Source organism: Oenanthe melanoleuca, chromosome 1 (genome assembly GCF_029582105.1).
Source record: "Oenanthe melanoleuca isolate GR-GAL-2019-014 chromosome 1, OMel1.0, whole genome shotgun sequence".
NCBI classification, from domain to species: Eukaryota; Metazoa; Chordata; class Aves; order Passeriformes; family Muscicapidae; genus Oenanthe; species Oenanthe melanoleuca.
In genome coordinates, this window is record NC_079333.1 from 82427169 (window position 1) to 82447555 (window position 20387).

Here is a 20387-nt window from a genome sequence, read left to right on the forward strand (position 1 = left end):
CTTCCCATAAGGAACAAAATGCTACACAGACTGCAGGATTTTTCCAAAACAGGGCAGCACACAGCTTCCTCTTCTCAATCCTCTGCCACTTCCCACATAAAAGTCACTTTCTGATGGGTACTAAAATTAGTGGCCTCAAGCCTACGCAGTGGAATTTGCAAATATATAGTCCCTCTGGCTGAGGCATCAACCAAACCCAAGACGTGCCTCACACAGAATAATGCTAAAAAGGTTTACTGGAGAATCTACTGAATCAAACTATCCTGTAGGTGTTTACTATCACCTGAAATACCAGGAATTTTACTTGGCTGTGAGATTAAAAGCAGCACGATGGCCAAGTAGCCAGCAAATACATTTTATACCTTTTGGGCTTCTTTCTTCATTGAGCTCCATTCAGGATTTAAGGCAACACAATAAAGAAACTCCTTCAATGCTTCCTCAGTCCTTTCCAATCCAGAAAGAGCTTTTGCTTTCACATAATGGCCCTGTTCACACAAAGGAAACATACAAATCTAGAGATCATTTCTGAAGTGGCTGCAAGACACCTGAAAACAAACCTGAAAGTTCAACTCATTCTGCAGGTGAAGAATAAGACGCTTTTGGGGTAACAACCTATTTGACATATGTGAATGAAAGAAATTCAGTCCCATCTGGTGAAAAAAGATTCCCCAGGAACCCTCTGCCAAAGGCATTGTTGATTTCCTGAAAGAAGAGCTGGTAATAAGGAGGGGTGTTTTTCCCCCCAGGGACAAATCTACTACACATCCCACTGTGCTTGGATACACCAGAGAACAGTTTCACATACTAGGACAAACTTAAAAAGTAATGCACCTGCACAGAAAAGGCAGTGGCACAGGGCACCCTGGAAATGGCAGCTAAGAGAGCTCATGATATTCAGTTCTCCTGGACGTCTTACTAGGACAGAGATAGTTTTTCACCTGTTTTATCTGGCCCAAAACCATCACAAATTTAGTACCAATGCTTGCCCCAAAGCATTTTAGCCCACACTACCTCTCCCCTGTCCTGGAGCAACAAACCCAATGGCCAACAGTTCGGTAGCCAGCTTGGGAATAAATCCTATTTTTCCTGTTACTAGTAGCAAGAGAGGAATGCCTTGCCTCTGAAGTTACCTGCAGATATCAAACTACAGTTCTAATTTGACCACGGAAATTACTTCCTTTACAATGAAAAGAAACTAAGTGTGCATATAAACATTTCCCCCTTGCTTATTAGACAGAAGAGTGGGTGTTCCACCCCTGACTCACATGAACATCTCTAGGCTGGACTGAAAGTACAGCTTCATTCATAAAAGACAGGCTAGATAAGCAAATCCACTTTTCTTCCTTCATAATAATGCTGAAAGATGCAGTATCCTATAATCTTCCTAAGCAGGTAATTCCCTCATTCTTTCAATACTGTCATCCAAGCTGAGACCTGTTAAGATCTTTACCATTCCACTGGAATTGGAAGAAGGAGGCTCATGCCAAAAGTAAATAGCAAGCACTGCATAGGCCAGGTTAATTAACACAATTATCATTTGGTGACCTGTACAAGAAGTCTCAGTACACATCGATTCTCTCCAGGCAAGATACATTTTTCTTTTCCTCACTGCAGTCAGAAGAGAGATACTGTGAGGCCTGACCCTGACCTTCTTACCTGGATGCTTGCACAGCCTCCATGTAACCTTTTACACGCCTGCCATCACTGTCAGCACTACTGCACTGCACTGCAGAGTCTACAAGCTTGTTTGGACTCATCCTTTGGGGCCAAAAGAGCAATGTCCTTATCTGACCTGCAAGGGAGGACTGAGCTGGGCTGTCCACTAAAGATCCAACACCAGGAGTTAGGCCCAGGGACTAGAGGCCCCTATACTTCAGAGACTACTGCTGTCACCTTCGCTTTCCTATTTTCATATAGCCCTGACAGGCATCAGACTGAAGGCGAGATCCAAGAAGGATCACGAGCAGCAGGCAGGAGGGCACCCTCTGTATAAAAACACAACTGGAAACATCTCCTTGCCTTACAGAGTCCAAGGACCCGATTTTCATAGAAACTGAAAACAAACCAATTTATCTATAGCTCCAATGACTATAACATACTAAGGAGTTCCACCAGTAATTCAGCAAGCCACTACATCTGTTATCAATAAGCCAAAAGATACCAGTAGGTGAACACTTGCATACTAGGAGCTACTCCCAGAATTAAGTTTAATTTTATGTTGGGTTTGGGTTTTTTTAACTACACAGCAAATGTTTGAGCTAATCTCTGCCACTGGATGAGATGCTGCAATACAAAAAAAAAGCAGATGCCCAGAACTCCCGGAGAAGATGGATTCTGGGGCAGCACAGTGTATGTAGATGCCCTCACAAACATGAAAGCACAAGTGAAGTACGTCTGAGACGCTGCTGGTTACGCCATGATGACAAATTTCATTTTCAATTAATGTTCTTCAGAGATGTGATTAATGAAACCTTTACCCGCCTACGACTGACACACATATCATTTCCATGGATTCAGGCAAACAGAAGACAGTTCCAGAAAACATCTGAACATGCCTCAGTAATTTTTCTCCCTCTGCACAGAAACACAGCCAGCATCACCCAAGCTGGGATTCCTGACTTGATGAGATATTATCTGAGATAGAGAAGCAAACTGGATGCAGAGGAAGATCATGAACTGCCTTCCAAAATGAACGATTTTAATGGGTGACAGGACAGACAGCTTTCAGAGACAATTAACGAAACTTGGTGTTTCAGACTGCACCTCTCTGTCTGCCCTGCATCATCCCTGACTGGGAATAGAACACTAGATGCACAGTCCTGCTCGCTCAGCAGGAGGCCAAGGCATTTATGCAACACCTCCTTAGTGTCCAAAGGAAGACAATGTCTGCCTAAAATCCTTCCCCAGTTCTCCATGCTACAGTCTCCCCAGAAAGCAGCCAGAGGCTTTATCTGCTCAAACTTGTGCTGTAGTTTGCTACTGATAGGAGAGAGACTGACTGCAGGTGTAATCCTAGGTGGGGTGAACAGCTGGACACTCAGTACAGCCTCAGTAGTAATGATGGGCACCATGTGCTTCTTCCATTTCTCTCTCCTAATATCGTTTCTGACACTTGCTTCAAACTACCCATTGCTCCCTGTAGCAACCTTTGGTTACGAAAAAATTCCCAGCCCTCTATGAAACACCATGACACAGGTAGACATCACAGATATGAAATCTTAGGATTGAAGAGGGAAAGAAAATAATCCTGAAATACAGTTTGGGTGGCTCCTCAGAAAAACCCACTGGCCAGAGGGCTGTCAAAGCTAGCCACTTGCTGGGGACACATTCTCCCAGAGGGACCTGCAGGGCCATCCTGAGTTTTCACTCTGGTCTTTCGGGAGGCAAGCACCGTACCGCGGGCCAGTGGGGCTTGCTCCGGCACAGGATGTCCGCGTCGTGAAGAGCTTGCTGATAGTTCTTCATCAACGTACAGAGCTCTGCCCGCTGTGCTATTAGAGAACACTTGCAGGGAGCTGGAAAACAAAAACAGTTGCAAGGAACTTCATTAAAAGAAGTACTAGTGTAACCTCATATTCAGCTACCATAACCAAAAAAATCACTACTTCACACCCATTACATTTATACTCTCCTGTAATGGAAAAAAAAGGCAATTCCTTCATTCTTTCCTACTTAAAATATATTCTTATCACCCTGCAGCAACCTCTCTGTTTTATCTAGCAGGATATATTTCACAACCACAAACAGGACGCCCGCCACTGCTCTTTTCCCCATCTTGCTTACAGGACACTTCAGAAAGCAAAAAGAAAAAAGCAACAAGTGTTTCTAACCCCAGCGTGGAGAAAGATATCACCAGTGCAAGACTTGAGCTAAAACGTTCCCAGAAGCCATTAAATAATAAAAATGCATGCAGCCTTTACACTTCATATCCACTTGCCTTCCCTAGGGCAAGCAATCCTCTCATGATCTCACACCTTGCCTCCACAAATTCATGAATCATTCAGTTCACATGGTTTATGAACTACCCAAGCATTATTATTCTGTCCTGTCTTAAGGTCTCTAGAACACATTTTAATCTCACAGAATCACAGAAACACTGGCTGATCCATGTTCAGCCAGTCCACCAGGACCTCCAGCTCTTTTCTGCAGATCTGCTGTCTAGCCCAGCCCATCCTGTTGCACAGTTACTGTGTCCCAGGTGTACTTCCTTTGCAGAAGTAGGTAAGGCTGGGCAGCCCATGCCCCAGGTTGCTGGTTTGAATGGCAGCCCTGCCCTCCAGCACATGAACTGATTCCTCCTCTCCCAGTTTGGTGTCAGGGACAAACTTGCTGGCAGCACGCTCTGTGATCAAAGCTGATATTAACCCCGTGACCAACACCTGGAAAACATCACTGGCAGCCATCTGCCCAGCAGCTCTCAAGCCATTAGTGACCACCTCATGCCCCATGGTCCAGCCAATCCTCCACCTCCCTGCCACAACGTCCCCAGCTTGGCAAGAAGGACACTGCAGCAGGCTGTGGCAGCATCCTTCCAAAACACACACTAAGTCCCAAATAATGCTCTGGTTTTGTTCACTAGAGCAGCTACATCATCATAGGTAATGAGATTTATGAGAGACTTAGTCTTGGTCATTGTTGACCTTCATGTACTGGGAGAAGCCTCTGGAAGGCAAGAAGCTGGCTGCTGGCAGCCAAGTGTAGCAACCCTTTCCCAAATGTGAGCTGAATGAAACTGTCAGAATTGCTAATAAACTTTACAAAGGCTCCAAGGTGTGCTAAGAGAAAGTATCACGTTTCTGCAAATTTTAAACTTCACATCCAAACTAGCTCACATCCAAACTTTTCCACCAAGTGTGACTTTATACATGTTCACACACAGGGCTCCTGTTTCCATGCTTCTCCTGCTCTCTTCAGCCTGCTTTGGCTTCACTGTTTGGACCTCACTTCAGCACCAGCATCCTAAATAAGTAAGCCCTCAGTAAGAACACACTGCTCATACACAGCCCACTTACAAACACATGTGCACGGGCACACAGCAAGCACAAGTGCTGCAGGTGCCACCACTCTCCAAGTTCAAGGATCTGGCAGGAGGGATGGCTCACATCACATCCCCCTCCCATCTCCTCTCCTCTCTTGGGCTGATGCTACTGCTTGTGCAGCAGGCTCATGTGATCGCACCGAGAACCAGAGCAAAGAATCAATTGACTGGAAGTTAATTCAATAGCAACAAATAAATAGAAAGCTTTAAGAGGATCGGTTTCCCCTCTACTAGTTCACTGTAAAGACACACAAACTTGAGTGCCAGGACACCAGATGAGAAGGAAAGAAGCAGCAGGGAGCACTGCCTTTTTTGGCTGGAGTGTGGACTGATGCCAGAAATACTAACTGCAGCATGACATATCAGGGCTGATGCTTCTGCACTGGTCTCAGGCAGTGAGACAGCTAGAAAATACACTTAAAGAGCTCCACAAACGCTCACATGGTGGGGCTCTGTGCTGTTTTTTGTTTCTGTAGTTTTGTCATCGTTTGTTGTGGTTTTTCTTTTTTTAACTATTACACTGCTGCATGCAGTGATCCACATCTCTACCTGATAGTTTTTAAAAAGACTGCAATTTCAATGAAACTGAAAAGCAATTAACCTAAGATCTTCAAGTAAGTTTGTTTCTTTTAGCAGATGCTCAAATATGAAATTATTTAATTTAGCTACATTTGAACGGTAAGGAATTCATACTTTGTATTTCCATCTTTGTATCTGCTCTAGGGTACCCAAGTGCAGGGTACGCTGAGTAGGGTAGAAGCAGCAAGCAGAGTTAAGCACCTCCACAGGAAAGCAGGGTGGGGTATTTCTGGTACCATAGAGAAAGGATGCAGTGTGAAATTAGGGGGCAAAGCAAATCAGCTTGCTGCTTCTGTTCACTACTGCACATTTTGACCACACTGATGCTTTCCAGCACCAGAACCGCTTCAGAACGGTTCACACACCCAACCGACCCAGAGAGAGAACAGGTTCATCAGCTCTTTTTCAGGAACTTGTCTTCACTGCAAAAGATCCGGGCAGAAAAAAGCTATTGCAGAGCACAACAGTGTGGCAAAGGCTGCAGATCCTCCTGCAGCACAGTCCAAAGGGTCTCACAATATGAAAAGAAAATAAAGCAACCTGGAGGCAAGCCAGAAAAAGCTACGTGTATTCAGGGCTTGTACCTCTCGTTCTGACACTCAGTCAAAAAGTATAAGGTGTGGCCCATTTTAATGAGTAACTGGCAAGGAATGTTTAGTTAACTGAGAGAAAGGATAAAAAAGCCAACAAACCAAACAGCTTTGCTAAAGAACAACAGTATTTATGAGGCCATAGTGTAACAGGTCTTCTACAGGGAGATGAAGCATCTAGACTAGATGCCCTAGGTAGAGTGGCGACCAGCCACCTCCACTCAGGCTCACCTCACCCACAGAGCAAGCAGTTCAGCCTGAAATCTTGCTGGTTCTACACCCAGCCCATGCATCCCTGATTCCCAGCCTCCTGCTATCAGCAGGACTGTCTCAGGAGGGTCTGTGTCTCATCAGGCCAAAGCTGGATGGACTGAAACCTCATTCTCTGTCAGCTGAACTGAGGTATCAGCTGACTGACTCCAACTCAGGGTTCATGTAGAAGTGGGATGAAAAAGTGTATACCCAGCTGCAGCCTAAATAACTACTGGGTTCCTTGTGAGCACCATGATACTGAGTGGTTCCATGCCACAGCAAATTAGTGTCAGAAGGTGGAAGGAGAGGGCTTGGATGTACAGAGTTTGTGAATGCTGCTGGATGCCAGTATACAAGTATGCCACTATTCCAGGCCAGGCTGGACAATGCCTTGAGCACCCCAGTCCAGTGGTCTAGTGGAAAGTGTCCCAGCCCATGGGACTAGATGACCTTTAAGCTCCCTTCCAACTCTTAACATTTTGATGTTACACTATAATAACTGTCAAGTTTATTTTTGCAATTAAAAAAAAAAAAGCAAACAAATAAAACAAACTCAAAGAAACAACCCTAAAAGAAAAAGCTGCACAATAGTCAAAAGTTTGTTTTAAAATAATGCACTGTCTCTCCTGGAGATAAAGAGCAGAGAAAAAAAGATTTTTTTTATAAAATGACTTATTATTTCAGGCCAAATTAAAAAAGAAAAGCATAGAAAATTTTACTGTTTCCACAATACCAGCAGATGGCATTTTGTGAATCCAACTCCTCTTGGGAATCTACAGCTGCACAGTAAAATTTATGTCCTTGTCAGCATCAGGGATGCAGTACTGAGGCTCCCAGGATCCACGGCTCCGGGCAGCTGGGACACAGGGACTTCCTCCAAGACACAAGTCCTGGAAGCCTTCCCAGGCATCTCCCTCCCCCCAGCCATAATCCCACTGTACCAGACAAAACCCTGGCCCATACAGGGCCCAGAGCAAAGGCATGTTTGGGTCTTTGCCTCCTGGACCCTCTTTTGGCCCACCAAATACTGCCTACCCTGAGTGTGGCTGTCAGCTTGGATTTCTTCAAAATCCTTAATTATCCTCTCACACCATGTTTGTACTCACCTACACATTTGTGCTTTTACTTATGCAGAAGCTATCACCCAAAATTACTTTGCTATATGCCCAAGCACTCACATTTTTTAAAAACTATTCTGTTGAGTTCAGGAGGCTGGTAGGAGAACAGGGCTCCCCAAAATCTCCTTGTGCCTGGAAGGCAGTTAGGGGAATTATGAGAATTTGCCCAACTGACCATAATGATGACAAAAGTTTTACTGTAGTAAACTACACTGTGATTTCTTCCAGGAACTCAGAAAAGAAAGAACAAGTTTAAAGCTGCTAGAACTCTCTAACTCTCCTTATCTGACAATTCTTCATAGAAAATTGCATCTTATTCACACATATTTCAATACTAATATTTCCTGAAGGCATGAGCAGAATTGAAATAGTGTCATCACAAACACCTTTCAGTCTTGCTTGTAAGAGTCAGCCTGCACAGTTTTTTAGCAGAAGCTTCTCTCACATTTTAAAGAAATTTCTGCCCTGGAGAGAGAAAGAAACTTGGCTTGTTTTGCTACATTATGCATTTAGTTCTGAACAATTAGTACTGAAAGCCTTTTAACAAGCTTGAAAAATAATATGAAACATATATTTTTATTTCATTGAGAAATTAGCAAGTTTCAGTAATTAACTGAAAAGCAAATTAGCTTTTCACCTCCAACTTCATGTAAGCATGACAAGTCCACCCACAAAAAATGGATGCACAGGGTTGTTTGGTAGGGAAATAAGGGGTAGTAAAGAGAAATGTGCAGTTTGGATAAAATAATTAGCAGAAGTAGTAAAGACATTCAGGACTTTAAAATAAAACTTCATTTCACAGCAAAGATGAAAACCAGGGTCAGCTTCCCAAACCTGATTCATGGGGACAACAAACATGACCACGTACTTGGAATCAGCAAACTCATGTTTTCTATAACATCAGTCCACCTTAACTGGATTAACAATTGGACTTTAAGAAGTATACATTTTTTCTGAATATCATGGCTTTTCTTCTTTGCATGTACATCACTGGCATCTTCCTAAAATGAAGTAATCAGAGATCCCAGAGAAAATGTGCAAGAGCTTTTAGTGCACAGAGAATGCAACAGAAGATGGCTCTTCCTTCAGAAGCCTACCCAGCACCCTACCACAGCACTTACAAGGCAGGCACTTGTGAACAGGACTCCGCAGGTAAATGGAACACCCATTTCCCCTGGGGGACGTAGGGACCAACATGAGCAGACAGCAGTGTATGGCCTTAGTGACTCTTGAAATAGGCTGTGGTGAGGATGAGGAGCACAGGGCACCACATTCCTCCACTTGGAGCCTGTGCCACCAATTTTCAGGAAGATGTAATTTTAAGATTTATACTAATTTGTCTCGGGCCTCTGTATTTCGCTGCTCAAAAGCCCAGGTGTGAGAACACAGCTCCTGCAGTGTGCTGAACAAAACACTTTAGATTCTCAGCAGTTTTATTTCAGGCTCACTAAGTCCTCAGCTAGGAAGATCCATATGTTATTTAAAGCTGGACTGTCATCACTGCTAAGCACAGCTAATCACTACTCCCATCATTACTAAGGAGAAACACCATAAAGGAAGTTGTATACTACCCAGAAGAGCTGCTACAGATGATGCAGCTAACTTTGCACCCTCGCTTTTGAGCTGTAGCTCTGGCCTCATGAGGCAGAAGCATGCCAATTACATTATATTATTACAAATTAATGTACTACCAATTACATTAACCCACAATTTAGTTTGCATGTCCACAACTCCAAAGCCAATTATAACCTTATTTCCAAACCCATAAGTCATGAATTGCAGGCAGCAGCAAAAGTCCTGAATACAAGAACATTCCAGGATAGAGCTAAGCATATATTAGATTATTGCTTCCTCCTATGCAAATCCTAATCTTTCAACACTCTGCTAGATGCCTGCTAGTCTTTCCAGGTAATATAGCACAAAAACACACCCTTCCTGTATTTTCAGTTCCCACTCTACCCTTTGGACATTTGGCTGCTTCACGTGATGAACCCCAAGTCCACCTATGGCCTCTTGGAACTAGTATAATAAAAGCAGTAAATACACAAATATGACTCATTTTCCAATGCTAATTCACCCAGCATTTAGTTAATGGGAAAGGTTTCCTACCAAAGCCTCAGTCAGAATGGCATTATCCTCTCAAACAGCAGGTGAAGAGACTACCTCAAATCAAGATATCTATGGACTCAAGTATGATACAACAAGCAAGATTCAAAACGGAAAAATAAACCCAAAAACCTCAGGGGGTCAACCCCCCACCAGATCTCCAAAGTACCCAAGGAAAAGTTCTGATCCTCCCAAAGAAACAGGGACTTATGCTAGGTGCAAAAGAACCTGTGCTTGCCAGGAGACTCACTCCCAAGACACCACTGTACTTTACAGACAGGTAGGACCAGCCAAGCAGGTCTCCTGTGATCACAGTTTAGTAAGATGAATTTACAGCCAGATATTCTATCATAAAACTACTTTACCAGTAACAACCTAGTTGCCCCCTTTAACATGATTAGTACATAAGCTACATTTTACAAGTTACTCTTTAGGTGTTTATAAGCTCTTTTTCTTTAAAGCTTGTTTCAAAAAAATTAACTTTTGCAAGAAAGACCCTCTTGTTTCTCAACTAATACCTCACTCCTCCTATCCTTAAATAGAGCTGATCACTTATTACATTTGCAAAAAAGAAAAGAGTACTGCAATACTCTACTAATTTTAAGATAAGGAAGCACAAGTCAGTTCTATAAATGCCTTCTTTCAAAAGCAAAAGACATTCTGTTATACATTATCAAAGAAAAAAAGAAGAGTATGCTGCTTGAAGAGACTTCAAAAATTCTTCAGACTTTGATAAGTAGGTATAGTTAATTCTCGAGGATTCCTGAAGTAGTTCAATTATTTACAGGAAATTACATCTGGGTTACATACATGAAGGGGGAGGGGAAAATACAGTTCTGTACCATTTAAGATGGGTTCAGTTACATGAGCAATGTTAATTACTTTTTTAAAAAAAACACACAAAAACCCAAAAACCCACAGCAAGACTGTCAACCATACAGCATGATGCCTCCTTCCCTTGGCCAGGGATGAATAAGCTTCCTGACCACCCTGGCTCTGGTCTTGCAGCTCGGCAATGCCTCTGCCTTCAGCAGACCCTTTGCAAGCAGGGAAAAACTTCCAGACATCCAACTACAGGACCTGAGCACTCAACCACAAGCTCTGTACAAACCAAGAGTAACATGAGCTTCTCCTCCAAATGACTTGACATGTTTCCAGTGCTGACATACATGAAGTATTTACTACTATTTTTCAAGCACTATTTCACAGTAAAACAGGGGGAGGGGAGGGTGGGGCAGGAGAGGGGAGGCACTGAGGGGCAGAACTCTGCAAAATATTTCAAGTTTAAAAATAGCTCTGGGATTACTGCAACAGTCTCTAGGTAACCTTGACTCCCATTTTTACATGTTTCTCTGTCCATGTAGAATAGAGCAAAGAGTTTTGGAGACACACTTTAAGCGGATTCCAAGACACGATTTTACAGATGGATGGGAAAGTTCCTTTTTTTAGCACAACTCCTCTAAGAAGCAAGCAACTACTATTTTTTGTAGCAAGTAATTTCAGAAACTACCTCTCATTCTTCTCTTAAAGTCACCTTACTTTAGAAGCTACAAAATTAAATATTCTTCTGATAAATTATTAAAACGACTGAAGCAGCTGCTGTTGCAGGAGTCATGACAGCTGTCTACCATGGCTTTTTTGTTGTTTTTGCTAAATGGCTGGTACACTATCAAAGACTTACTTCTTTACTACTGCAAGCAGGAAAGTGTACCCAAAGACCCTGTGAGAAAGGAAGATTAGGCCAACATCTTTTCTACCCTATCTGGAAAAGACAAATGATCTTATCTTTTAATAGCAGCTTTCTAGAAATATGTACTAAAGAAGAGACCACTGAAGTGTTCTAATATGTATAATTCACATACAGGTGCACATGGATGCTCTCTAGCAGTTTTCTTTGAACGAGACTTTGGTGCAAGTGCACCATTAATAAGGGTACAACCTTAGAAAATGGCATAGAAAATAATAAAATGCATATGATGGCATCAGCCACCTCTACAAAAATTTAAGCACAGCTCTCTCTAATGAGAGCTCAGTAGCTTCCTGTTACAGTTTAGGACTCTTTGCTTTTTCTGACCCTTGACCCAGGACTAAGAGAAATCCAACACTGGTCAGGGGTGCAGTAGGAAAGCAGCTGAAGGCTGTTCCATCAGTCCACGAAGAAATTCTGACCATCCTTCTCTCCCTTTATCTGAAACAACTTAGACACAGACATAGAAGGAAAATGCCCAAGCAAATTATTTCTGGGGCACGGCAGAATGCTTGCCCACACCTCTTTTAAGCCTGTAAGCACTCAGTCTAACTCCAAGAATGCCTCTGGAAGTTTACCTGTGCCACGCTCTCCAGGAAGGAGTGCAACCCCACAATCTGTCATTTAGCTAGCAGGAACATCTACAACAGTTGCTCTTGACTCAACTTTCACTGAAGGTCTGTAGCTTCCCCTGTGTCTTTTTTCTACTGCCTCCTGGCCTGCCCCACCCCTTTAATTCAATTCTTACAAAGGGAGAATTTGGAAGGCATCAGATAAATTTCCATTAATTGCTTGAACACAAAAGTAATTAGTGTTGAGTGGCCACAATATGCTTTCTTTTAGATCAGCCCAATTAATGGGACGAGTGGGGAGGGTTCTCCAAGGCCTGGCCAAGAGAGGCAGATTCTCCTCTTTCCACCAAAGCTCAGGAAAGCTTCTGCATTTTGTTTCTAGCAACACCACAACCACCACCCCGTGGGCCAGAGGTCAGTGAGCAGCTCTCCACTCTGGAGACAGAGCCCCCCCAGCACTCACTCAGCAGCACCTCCCTCCTTTGCTTGCCCCAAAGCACTGCTGCCTCTGACACTACTTTGGGCTTGGTACAAACTCATCTCCTCTCCTTGGCCTTTCCTACACCATCCTTTATTCACTTGAAACAAAGATCCACACAGACACAGGGAAAGTGCAAAGGAGCCTTTTCTTCCCAAGGCCTTGATCTTCCCTGTGTTTTGAAAACTCTATGGTACAGTTGAGCTTGATCTCCTATATGCTCATTTTGGAACCCTTTAGGGGTGGAATTAAAATCCTAGGTGTTACAAATGACATTCTATTTGTCCAATTTATCAAACAACAAGATTAAATTCAGCAGCAATTATTTTAATAGCAACAACTGTATATAAATGAATACAATCAAAGTATATTGGATAATATATTTGAGTATATACAAAATCTGGCAGTGAGTAATTTAGTATAACTGATATTCATATAAAGCATAAGCAAAACTGACCAGGGGTATGGGGAGGGGCCCGCCCTTCCTCACATACCAAACCATCAAGCCAAAAATCCCACTTATATACTATATGCTAATACATATTAATACAGAATTTTCTGGAAAGCTCCTCCTAGTTCCTATTCCTAAAATCTACGCCATTATGTTGTGTTGCCCATGCTCTACTAGTAGTTAGGGGTCTCGTTTCTGATGAAGGCTCCTTCTCTCCATCCTGCCCGCTGGGTAACCTTGCGGGCAGCGCAAGCGCACTGAGCTTGGGGTTATGTAATTAAGCATATGTTCCCACAATAAAACCTTAGTCAAGTTCCACGCCTGGAATCATCCCAATTTGGCCCATTCCAAGGTTGAAACTTTTTATTTCTAGATGCTGCTTATCAAATCTACATCCTTCCACTACTCCCACCTAACATCTGGAGGATTCCATCTGCTTTGTCTCACCATTTCCTTTTTTTTTTTTTTTGTTGCTTTGTAACAATCATTTTCTATTGATACGAGTACAATTTTGCTAATATAGTTACAATTTAGTTAGCATGAATCACATTTATCACATAGGCAATGTGAGTGGCTGTATGCATTAGCTATCTTCCCCTGCCCAGGACAAACATATTTCTGCTCAGAAAGAGTCCATCACACTAGGAGTAAACACAACGACTTTGAGTGTTTGCTGAGCTCTTACAGCTCTCCAGAAACAATGATCTTCTCAAGCCTGATAAACTTTGCAGCAGAGGGTAACTACACAGCGAAGCCAACATGCCTCATGTAGAAACAGGGTGTCCTGGAATGCCAGTGTCCAGATAGGATGTGTGCCATCCTCAGGGCTGGGACCCAACTGTACAGCACACAGCAAGCAAACAAGCAGCTGCTCCATCACACCACAGGAGCCAGGGCAGGCTCACCCCTCCACACCCAACAAAGCTCATTCTCAGTGGGCACAGCAGGGTCACAGCCTTTCCCAGCAGAGCCACAGCCCAGCAGGCTTGAGAGACCACACAGGACCTGCAACTGCTGACACAGCCCAGGAAACAAAACCTCTACAAAGCAATGCCATAAAACTATACCCCTGGGCTTTGTATCCCTGAGCAGATACCTTCAGGTTTATTTACAGGGAAGGCACAGGATGTTAACAGGCTGTCTCGGTACAAAGAAGGGCACAGAGAAATTCTGGCTTAAGGCATCATCCAAGACCACCCCAAACTTCTCACACTGCATGCATGTTGTCTAGTGAATGTACCCTCATCCCAACAAGAGCTTCAACTCTTTTAGAGCTGTACTTGGGAATAGCTCTATTCACAATCTTTCCAATAAAGCAACAGCTAGCTGCTGCCTCTGAGAACTGCTTTGGAGAAATTAAAAAAAAAAAAAAAAAAAAATCAAACCAGAACTCAATCCCAAAAGCACATCCTCAAAACACATTAATTTGTCACTGAAATCTAGCTTACTTTAACCTTAGGCACACAGCCTAAGGAGTCCCTATGCCTGGATATAAGGAAATGACTGTACTCCTCCCAAGCACAGTCTCTCCAGAGAGTATCTCCATCAGAGAGAGAGCAGCAGGTAAAAGAAAAAAGGGTGCAGAAAGCACATACTGCACCAAAAGGCCCCAAACCCAAATAAACAAAAGAAAAAAACCCCACAAACAAAAAAGCAATCCTGCACATATATATCATATATTTCAGTTTAATTAATTTTTGAGTCCAGAGAATCAAAAGAATAGCTAGAAGAGATGTCAGAAAGGAAACCCACCTCTGATCCTCACAAATGAAATTCAGAAATCTGGGGTAATGGCCATGAGAGCAACATTTGGACAATACTTGATATTATGATGGCTGAACAGCATAAAGCTTGGCACAAAAATGATCCATCTGGAAACAAATGCTTTCTTTCAAGCAGCTTGACATGTGCTTGCTTTGAAGCTGTGGTAATTAGATACCGTACAATAATGGAGGATCTATTACAATGTCTATAGCAAAAAAAAAAAAAAAAAGGCACTGACTTTGTATAAAACAGCAGAGATCTCATCTCAAGAGGGCTGGAAGGATCAAATAGCAAAGCTGATTTTCTTAAGAATAAAAAACCCCACTCAGTCACACCTGAATCCATAGAAGACTACAGGAGTGAGCATGGGAGCAGCAGTGTTGCTGTAGATGTGATAGTTAAGGACAAAAGATGAACATACTCACTAAGAGTAGAAGTTTGTAAGACTGTAACTGCTCAACTGGAAAAAGCTGACAACTTGGAGGCATGAGGACCTCTTCCCATGCCTGAAATATGTACCAGACATTCCAGATTGCATCAGAAATGTAATTCAAGAATTGAAGCACCTTGAGAACTGAAGTGTCAATAAGGAGAAGGTCACAATCAGAATGAGCAAACTGATAGGAAAACTTGCTTTAATATTGCATCACACAGAGCTAGTTGTAACAAATTGAGTAGGAAAGTGCTCCATAAAATAAACCAGTGAAAAAATCCCACTGAAGCATGTGTACTGCCAAGAAACCCGGAATTTTACCTAACTTTATAGCACAATTGTATAATCAATGTGTTTATGTGCCTTCAGATGCCACAAAGAAATTGTACTGATACTCAGGCCCTTGACACTCAACAGCAATACACAAACATATTGAGGTTGTAAAAAGTACTTATCTTCTCACACATTAGAAGAGTGTTCAGCTAGGATTAGAGGAAACTGAGGGGACACCTCATCAAACTTCCTGACAAGGGGAAGTGGAGGGTCAGGCACTGATGATCTCTTTTCTCTGGTGACCAGGGAGAGGACCTGAGGAAACAGCATGAAGCTGAGTCTGGAGAGGTTTAGGTTGGATTTTAGGAAATGGTTTTTCACCCAGAGGTGGCTGGGCACTGGAACATGCTCCCCAGGGAAATGGTCATAGCCACAAGCTTGAGAGAGTTCAGGAAGCTTTTGGACAATGCTCTCAGGCACACGGTGCGACTCTTAGGGCTCTCCTGTGCATTTAAGTCACCCATATGCCAACACTTAAATTTTGAACAGTTAGAAAAGAGCTGTGGGGTTTTCTTCCCCTTATTTACTATGATACTTGGCTGGGATACAAGAAGGCAACTCCTACATGCTGAAAAGTGGTACCTGATGAACATGTGGCAAGAATTTAAGAACATGAGGCTCATACAGCAGTTCAATTTGTGAGAAACAGCACTGTCACACATAAAACATCAAAAAAGATAATGAGCTGGGGGCATGGGCTGCCCTTCATCAGCAGGAATTGGGATCCACTACAGGGACATGTAAACCTACAGCTTTTGGATTTCAAAAGCTAGCAAGATATATTATTATTTCCAATTACAATTTTATTAAAAAAAAAAAATTCAATTTCACTGACAGATGAGGACTTTCTGAACATATTCCCAGGCTCCTTGGGAAATGACTGGAGACAGGAATAAGGACACTGCAAAGAGACCCTGATGCACAACAGTCATGGCTGGAGGTTGTACAGGGACAGGAAGGAGAAAGACACATGCTGCGTGAGAACACCAGCAGCACACCACAGTCCTCCCTCTCCTTTCACACCCATGCACACTCAGCAAGAAGCAGACAACTGTGAGAAATAGTTCTCTAAAAACCTCCTCACACTTAAATTTCATTGATGAGATGCTATTTTCCCCAGCAGCAGGACCCTGAACCCAAAATATTTGGAGGTTTGCCTACTGAAAACTCACCGTATCCACCAGTGACCTACATTAAGCCTCTCCCTCTGCTTCACCTTCCTTCTTGGGCTCCATCCTGCCCTATTTTAATAGGGATTACTACAGCTAAACCACATAATAGTTTTATAGAGACACTCAGCTAGAACTGAAAACTTGTCACATCTAGCTGGAAAAGTGGAAGAATTAGCAGAAGTAAAGGTTTCCACAGCCAGCATCAGCTGTGAGGAGATAGTATGCTATGGTATCCCATCCCAAACTCTTCTATCTCCTGTGGCAAAAAATGAAAGTGAGTCAAGGACTGGCATAACGGTGAAATTGTTTGTCTCCATAGCAAAAGAAATTAAAAAAAAAAAAAAAAAATCAAAGCCTTTTATCCCTGCACGTAAGAACTAGGATAAAGGAACATGATTTTTAGTCAATGCAGGGAAGGAGCTCATGGACAGAGGAGCGGCACAGTTTTCCCTACACTTGTCTTTTAAAGACATTTACCCGCAGGATTCCGTCAGTGTTAAAAGGACGGAGGCTTTCTCCCCCCTTCCCCCTCGATTAAACCGGACATCCATCACGCAGGGAGCGGCAGCTCCCGGGGGATTTGCCGAGATCGCGGCTCTGGGCTCTCCACGCCTCCCGCATTCACGGCGGTACCACCCCCACCGCTCGCAGGGCAAACAGCCGGGCGCACGCACACATCCACTACTACACGGCTACAACCGAGAGCAGGAGCCACCTACTACTCGGCACAGAGCCTGAAAACAAGCCAGTCTGCATAAACTAAGGCTGCCATCGGTTTGGCAGAGGAGGAAGGCAGGCATTTTTATTTAAAGCCGAGCTCTTCAGAGAGCACCCTGCACACAGAAATCCTGCATGTCAACAAAGAGGCTACGCTCAAAACACGGGCGCACCATCTCTCCAAGGATAAACGTAGATTAATCTTAAGTATTTTGCACAGTGCAAGATAAAGGAAATTTTCTGAGCCTTTGCGCCTTCTGATATCTCATTAGGTGTTTTCAAAGCTTTTGTCTTGCTGAAGGCACGTAGCTGAATGAATCCGACCCACATACTCATTTCTTCCACGAAGCCGCGGCGGGGCTCAACACGACCACTAGTGCGTATCCTACACTGAATGATGGCTTCCCCATAAATAGGAAAGCGGGTTTTCTAGAAATACTGCATAATGAGTCATCGGCAGCGAACAGCTAAACGCCAGGCACCTTCAGAGCAAGGACAGAAATACCAGTGGAACAAAAATAGCCATTCACTGGAGCGGGGGGCGGGCGTGAGGAGACCCGCTGGCAGGATTCCCGCTCGCAGCCTCCCCCGGGTGCCCTCTCCCACCACTCACCGCAAGCCCCCCCCCGCTCGGTGCCGGCGGGCAGCGCTGCCCCCGCCGCGCCCCCTCCTCCTCCTCCTCCCCGCAGGCGCCACTCACCCATCTCCAGGGCCTGGTTGTACTTCTCCAGGGCGGCCGGCAGCTCCTGGCGCTCCCGCAGCGCGTCGCCCTCGGCGCGGAGCCGCCGCGCCCGGCTCTCGGCGCCGAACCACTTGTGCAGCAGGTTGCCCAGCACCACGTTGACCCGCGGGCGGCCGGCGGCCGGCGGCGGCGCGGCGGCGGCGGGGCTCGGCTCGGCGGGGCGGCGCGGGCGGTGGCAGCGGCCGCAGTCGCCGGGCTCGGCGCAGCGGCGGCAGTGGGTGTGCCCGCAGTGCAGGGTCACCGGCTCGCACAGCAGCCGGCGGCACAGCGGGCAGGCGAACAGCTCGGGCGGCCGGCAGCAAGCCGGGTCGCCCAGGCTCTCCCCCTCCGTCCCGCCGCCGCCGCCGGCCGCGCCGCTCCCCCAGGGCGGGAGGCGCAGCTCCTTGTCGCGGATGCTGAGGGCGACGCTCTCCGCCAGCTCCCGCAGCTCCTCGGGCCGCAGCCGCGCCAGCCGCGCCGCCGCGCCGTAGGCGTCCAGCGCCTCGGCCATGCGGCCGGCCCTGGCCAGCGCGTCGGCGCGGCGGAGGCACAGGCCCCGCTCGGGCTGCGGCAGCCCCGCCAGCTCCGAGCCGTAGATCTCGGCCGCCAGCTCGAAGTTGCCGCCGCGGAAGGCCTCCTCCGCCACCTGCAGCATCTCGGCGCAGGGTCCCCCCGCCGCCGCCGCCCTGGCCGCGGCCCCGGCGGCGGGCGGCAGCGCGCAGGGCCCCGGGCCCAGCTCCATGCCCGCGCGGCGCCGCCGGCCCCGGGCCGCCCTACTCCATGCTGGGCCCGCGGCGCTGCCGACTCTGGCTCCTTCCTGGGAGGGGACGGCGACGGAAGGGAGGGAGGCAGGGATGGAGAGGGGGCGTGTCACATCGCTGCAGCAGGGGGGCGGCTCCCGGGAAGGGGAAGGGGGAACGGCGGCGGGGATGGGGGGCGGACCGGCTCCCGGCTTATGTAAGGGGCGAGCGGTTGGGTAAAACCGCCCGAGGCCGGCGGACCGCCCGCCCTCCCCGGGGGCAGCGCTGGCGCGGCGGGAGCGCCTCTTCCCTCCCTCCGCCCCTCCCTCCGCGCCCGCCCGGCCGCCGCCGCCGCCGCCAGGTGCCGGTGCCGCACGTGCCCGCCCCGCACGTGCCCCCGCGCCGCCGCGCCAGCACGTGCGCCCGGCCCGGCGGCTCCCGGCGGGAGCGGGCCCGAGCCCGGGGGGAATTCCGCCGTGCGGCTCTGCCCGGCCCGGCCTCTTCCTTCCCGTTTCCTGGTGCCCGGCCTTCACCGCTTCCTGCCCGCGGCTGCCGGACCCTCCTGTGCGGGACCCCCTCGGTGCCGCCCCGCCGCCGCCGCGCCTCTCCGCCAGCAGCGCCGACCGGGTGCGTCCGGCAGCGCTATCGGCTGTTTGTTTTTGTTTCTCTGGTCCCCGAGAAAGCAGGTACTTGCTGTCTCTTAAATAAATAAATACACAAATAAAATAATAATAATAAAAAAAAGACATTTCCCAAACCCCACAACTGTTAGGGAAAATATCCTTTCTGTAAGTGGCAGCCTCGCCAGCACAGCTTGGGATCCACGAGTCGTGCTGAGCGCTGGCTTGTGCATCGGCAGCAACAATAAAGATAATGCAGCTGGAAGTTAGTTAATCATGTGTGAGTCAGAGAGGAATCCAACTTGCTCCGCAGGAATAACAGGAGCGGTAAAAAAAAAAGTTAGGCAACGTTTATTTTAGACACAGCTGTAAACAAACCGCTCTGAGAAGCGGAAAGCCTGTCAATCCAATGGGGAGATACCCACGTCCAGCTGCTTTTTGGGCTGCAGCTGGACAGCAGAGGGTATTTTTGGCTTTGACTCTCTCCTGCTCGGCCTCTAGCCCCTGACTAATGGCTTCAGCCCACATCAGGAAAATCTCATTCATTAACTATTGTACCAAGTACTATGAAAGTGTATTGATTTCCTAAATATTATGGTATTACCTTTCTTTAGGTGTATGTGTTTGATGTCATACACTGCATAATCAGGCATAAGTAAGCATCAGTATTCATGGTGGAGTAAGCATGACCAAAGGGCCTCAGCTAACAGCAAGGAACAGGATGTCGGTTCCTCAGTTTCTCAAAGCCATTCATGACAGATAGAGGATATTCCTCAACTACCAAGATAGCCCAGCCATCCTAGCTCCTCCTGCACCCCTGAAACCCTCCTCTTACCTTTTATCATAGATAGCGACTGTAGCAAGACCGACTCCAGGGTGTCTAGTCAATAAAGAAGGAGGTGGATGATGGCTATCCGAGTATTGTTGGTTTTCAGAACAGTACTAAGTTTGCACCA

At 46.1% G+C, this 20387-nt stretch overlaps 1 protein-coding gene across 3 annotated transcripts in view; it reads right to left on the reverse strand.

The window, feature by feature from the left end:
- Nucleotides 1–19225, reverse strand: part of LONRF2 (LON peptidase N-terminal domain and ring finger 2) — a 34864-nt gene extending 15639 nt beyond the window's left edge. For 2 of the 3 annotated variants that reach the window (XR_008840635.1, XM_056493146.1), the window contains exons 1-3: nucleotides 18051–19225; nucleotides 3397–3515; nucleotides 363–485 (exon numbers count right to left, since the gene is read on the reverse strand). Coding sequence is in view for 2 of the 3 variants with exons in the window: in XM_056493146.1 (XP_056349121.1) it covers nucleotides 363–485; nucleotides 3397–3515; nucleotides 18051–18813 (1005 nt within the window). In the remaining variant the exon portion in view is untranslated. The remainder of the gene's footprint in view (nucleotides 1–362; nucleotides 486–3396; nucleotides 3516–18050) is intronic. The other variant, XM_056493138.1, reaches the window with a different exon arrangement.
- Between the last annotated feature and the right edge of the window lie 1162 nt (nucleotides 19226–20387).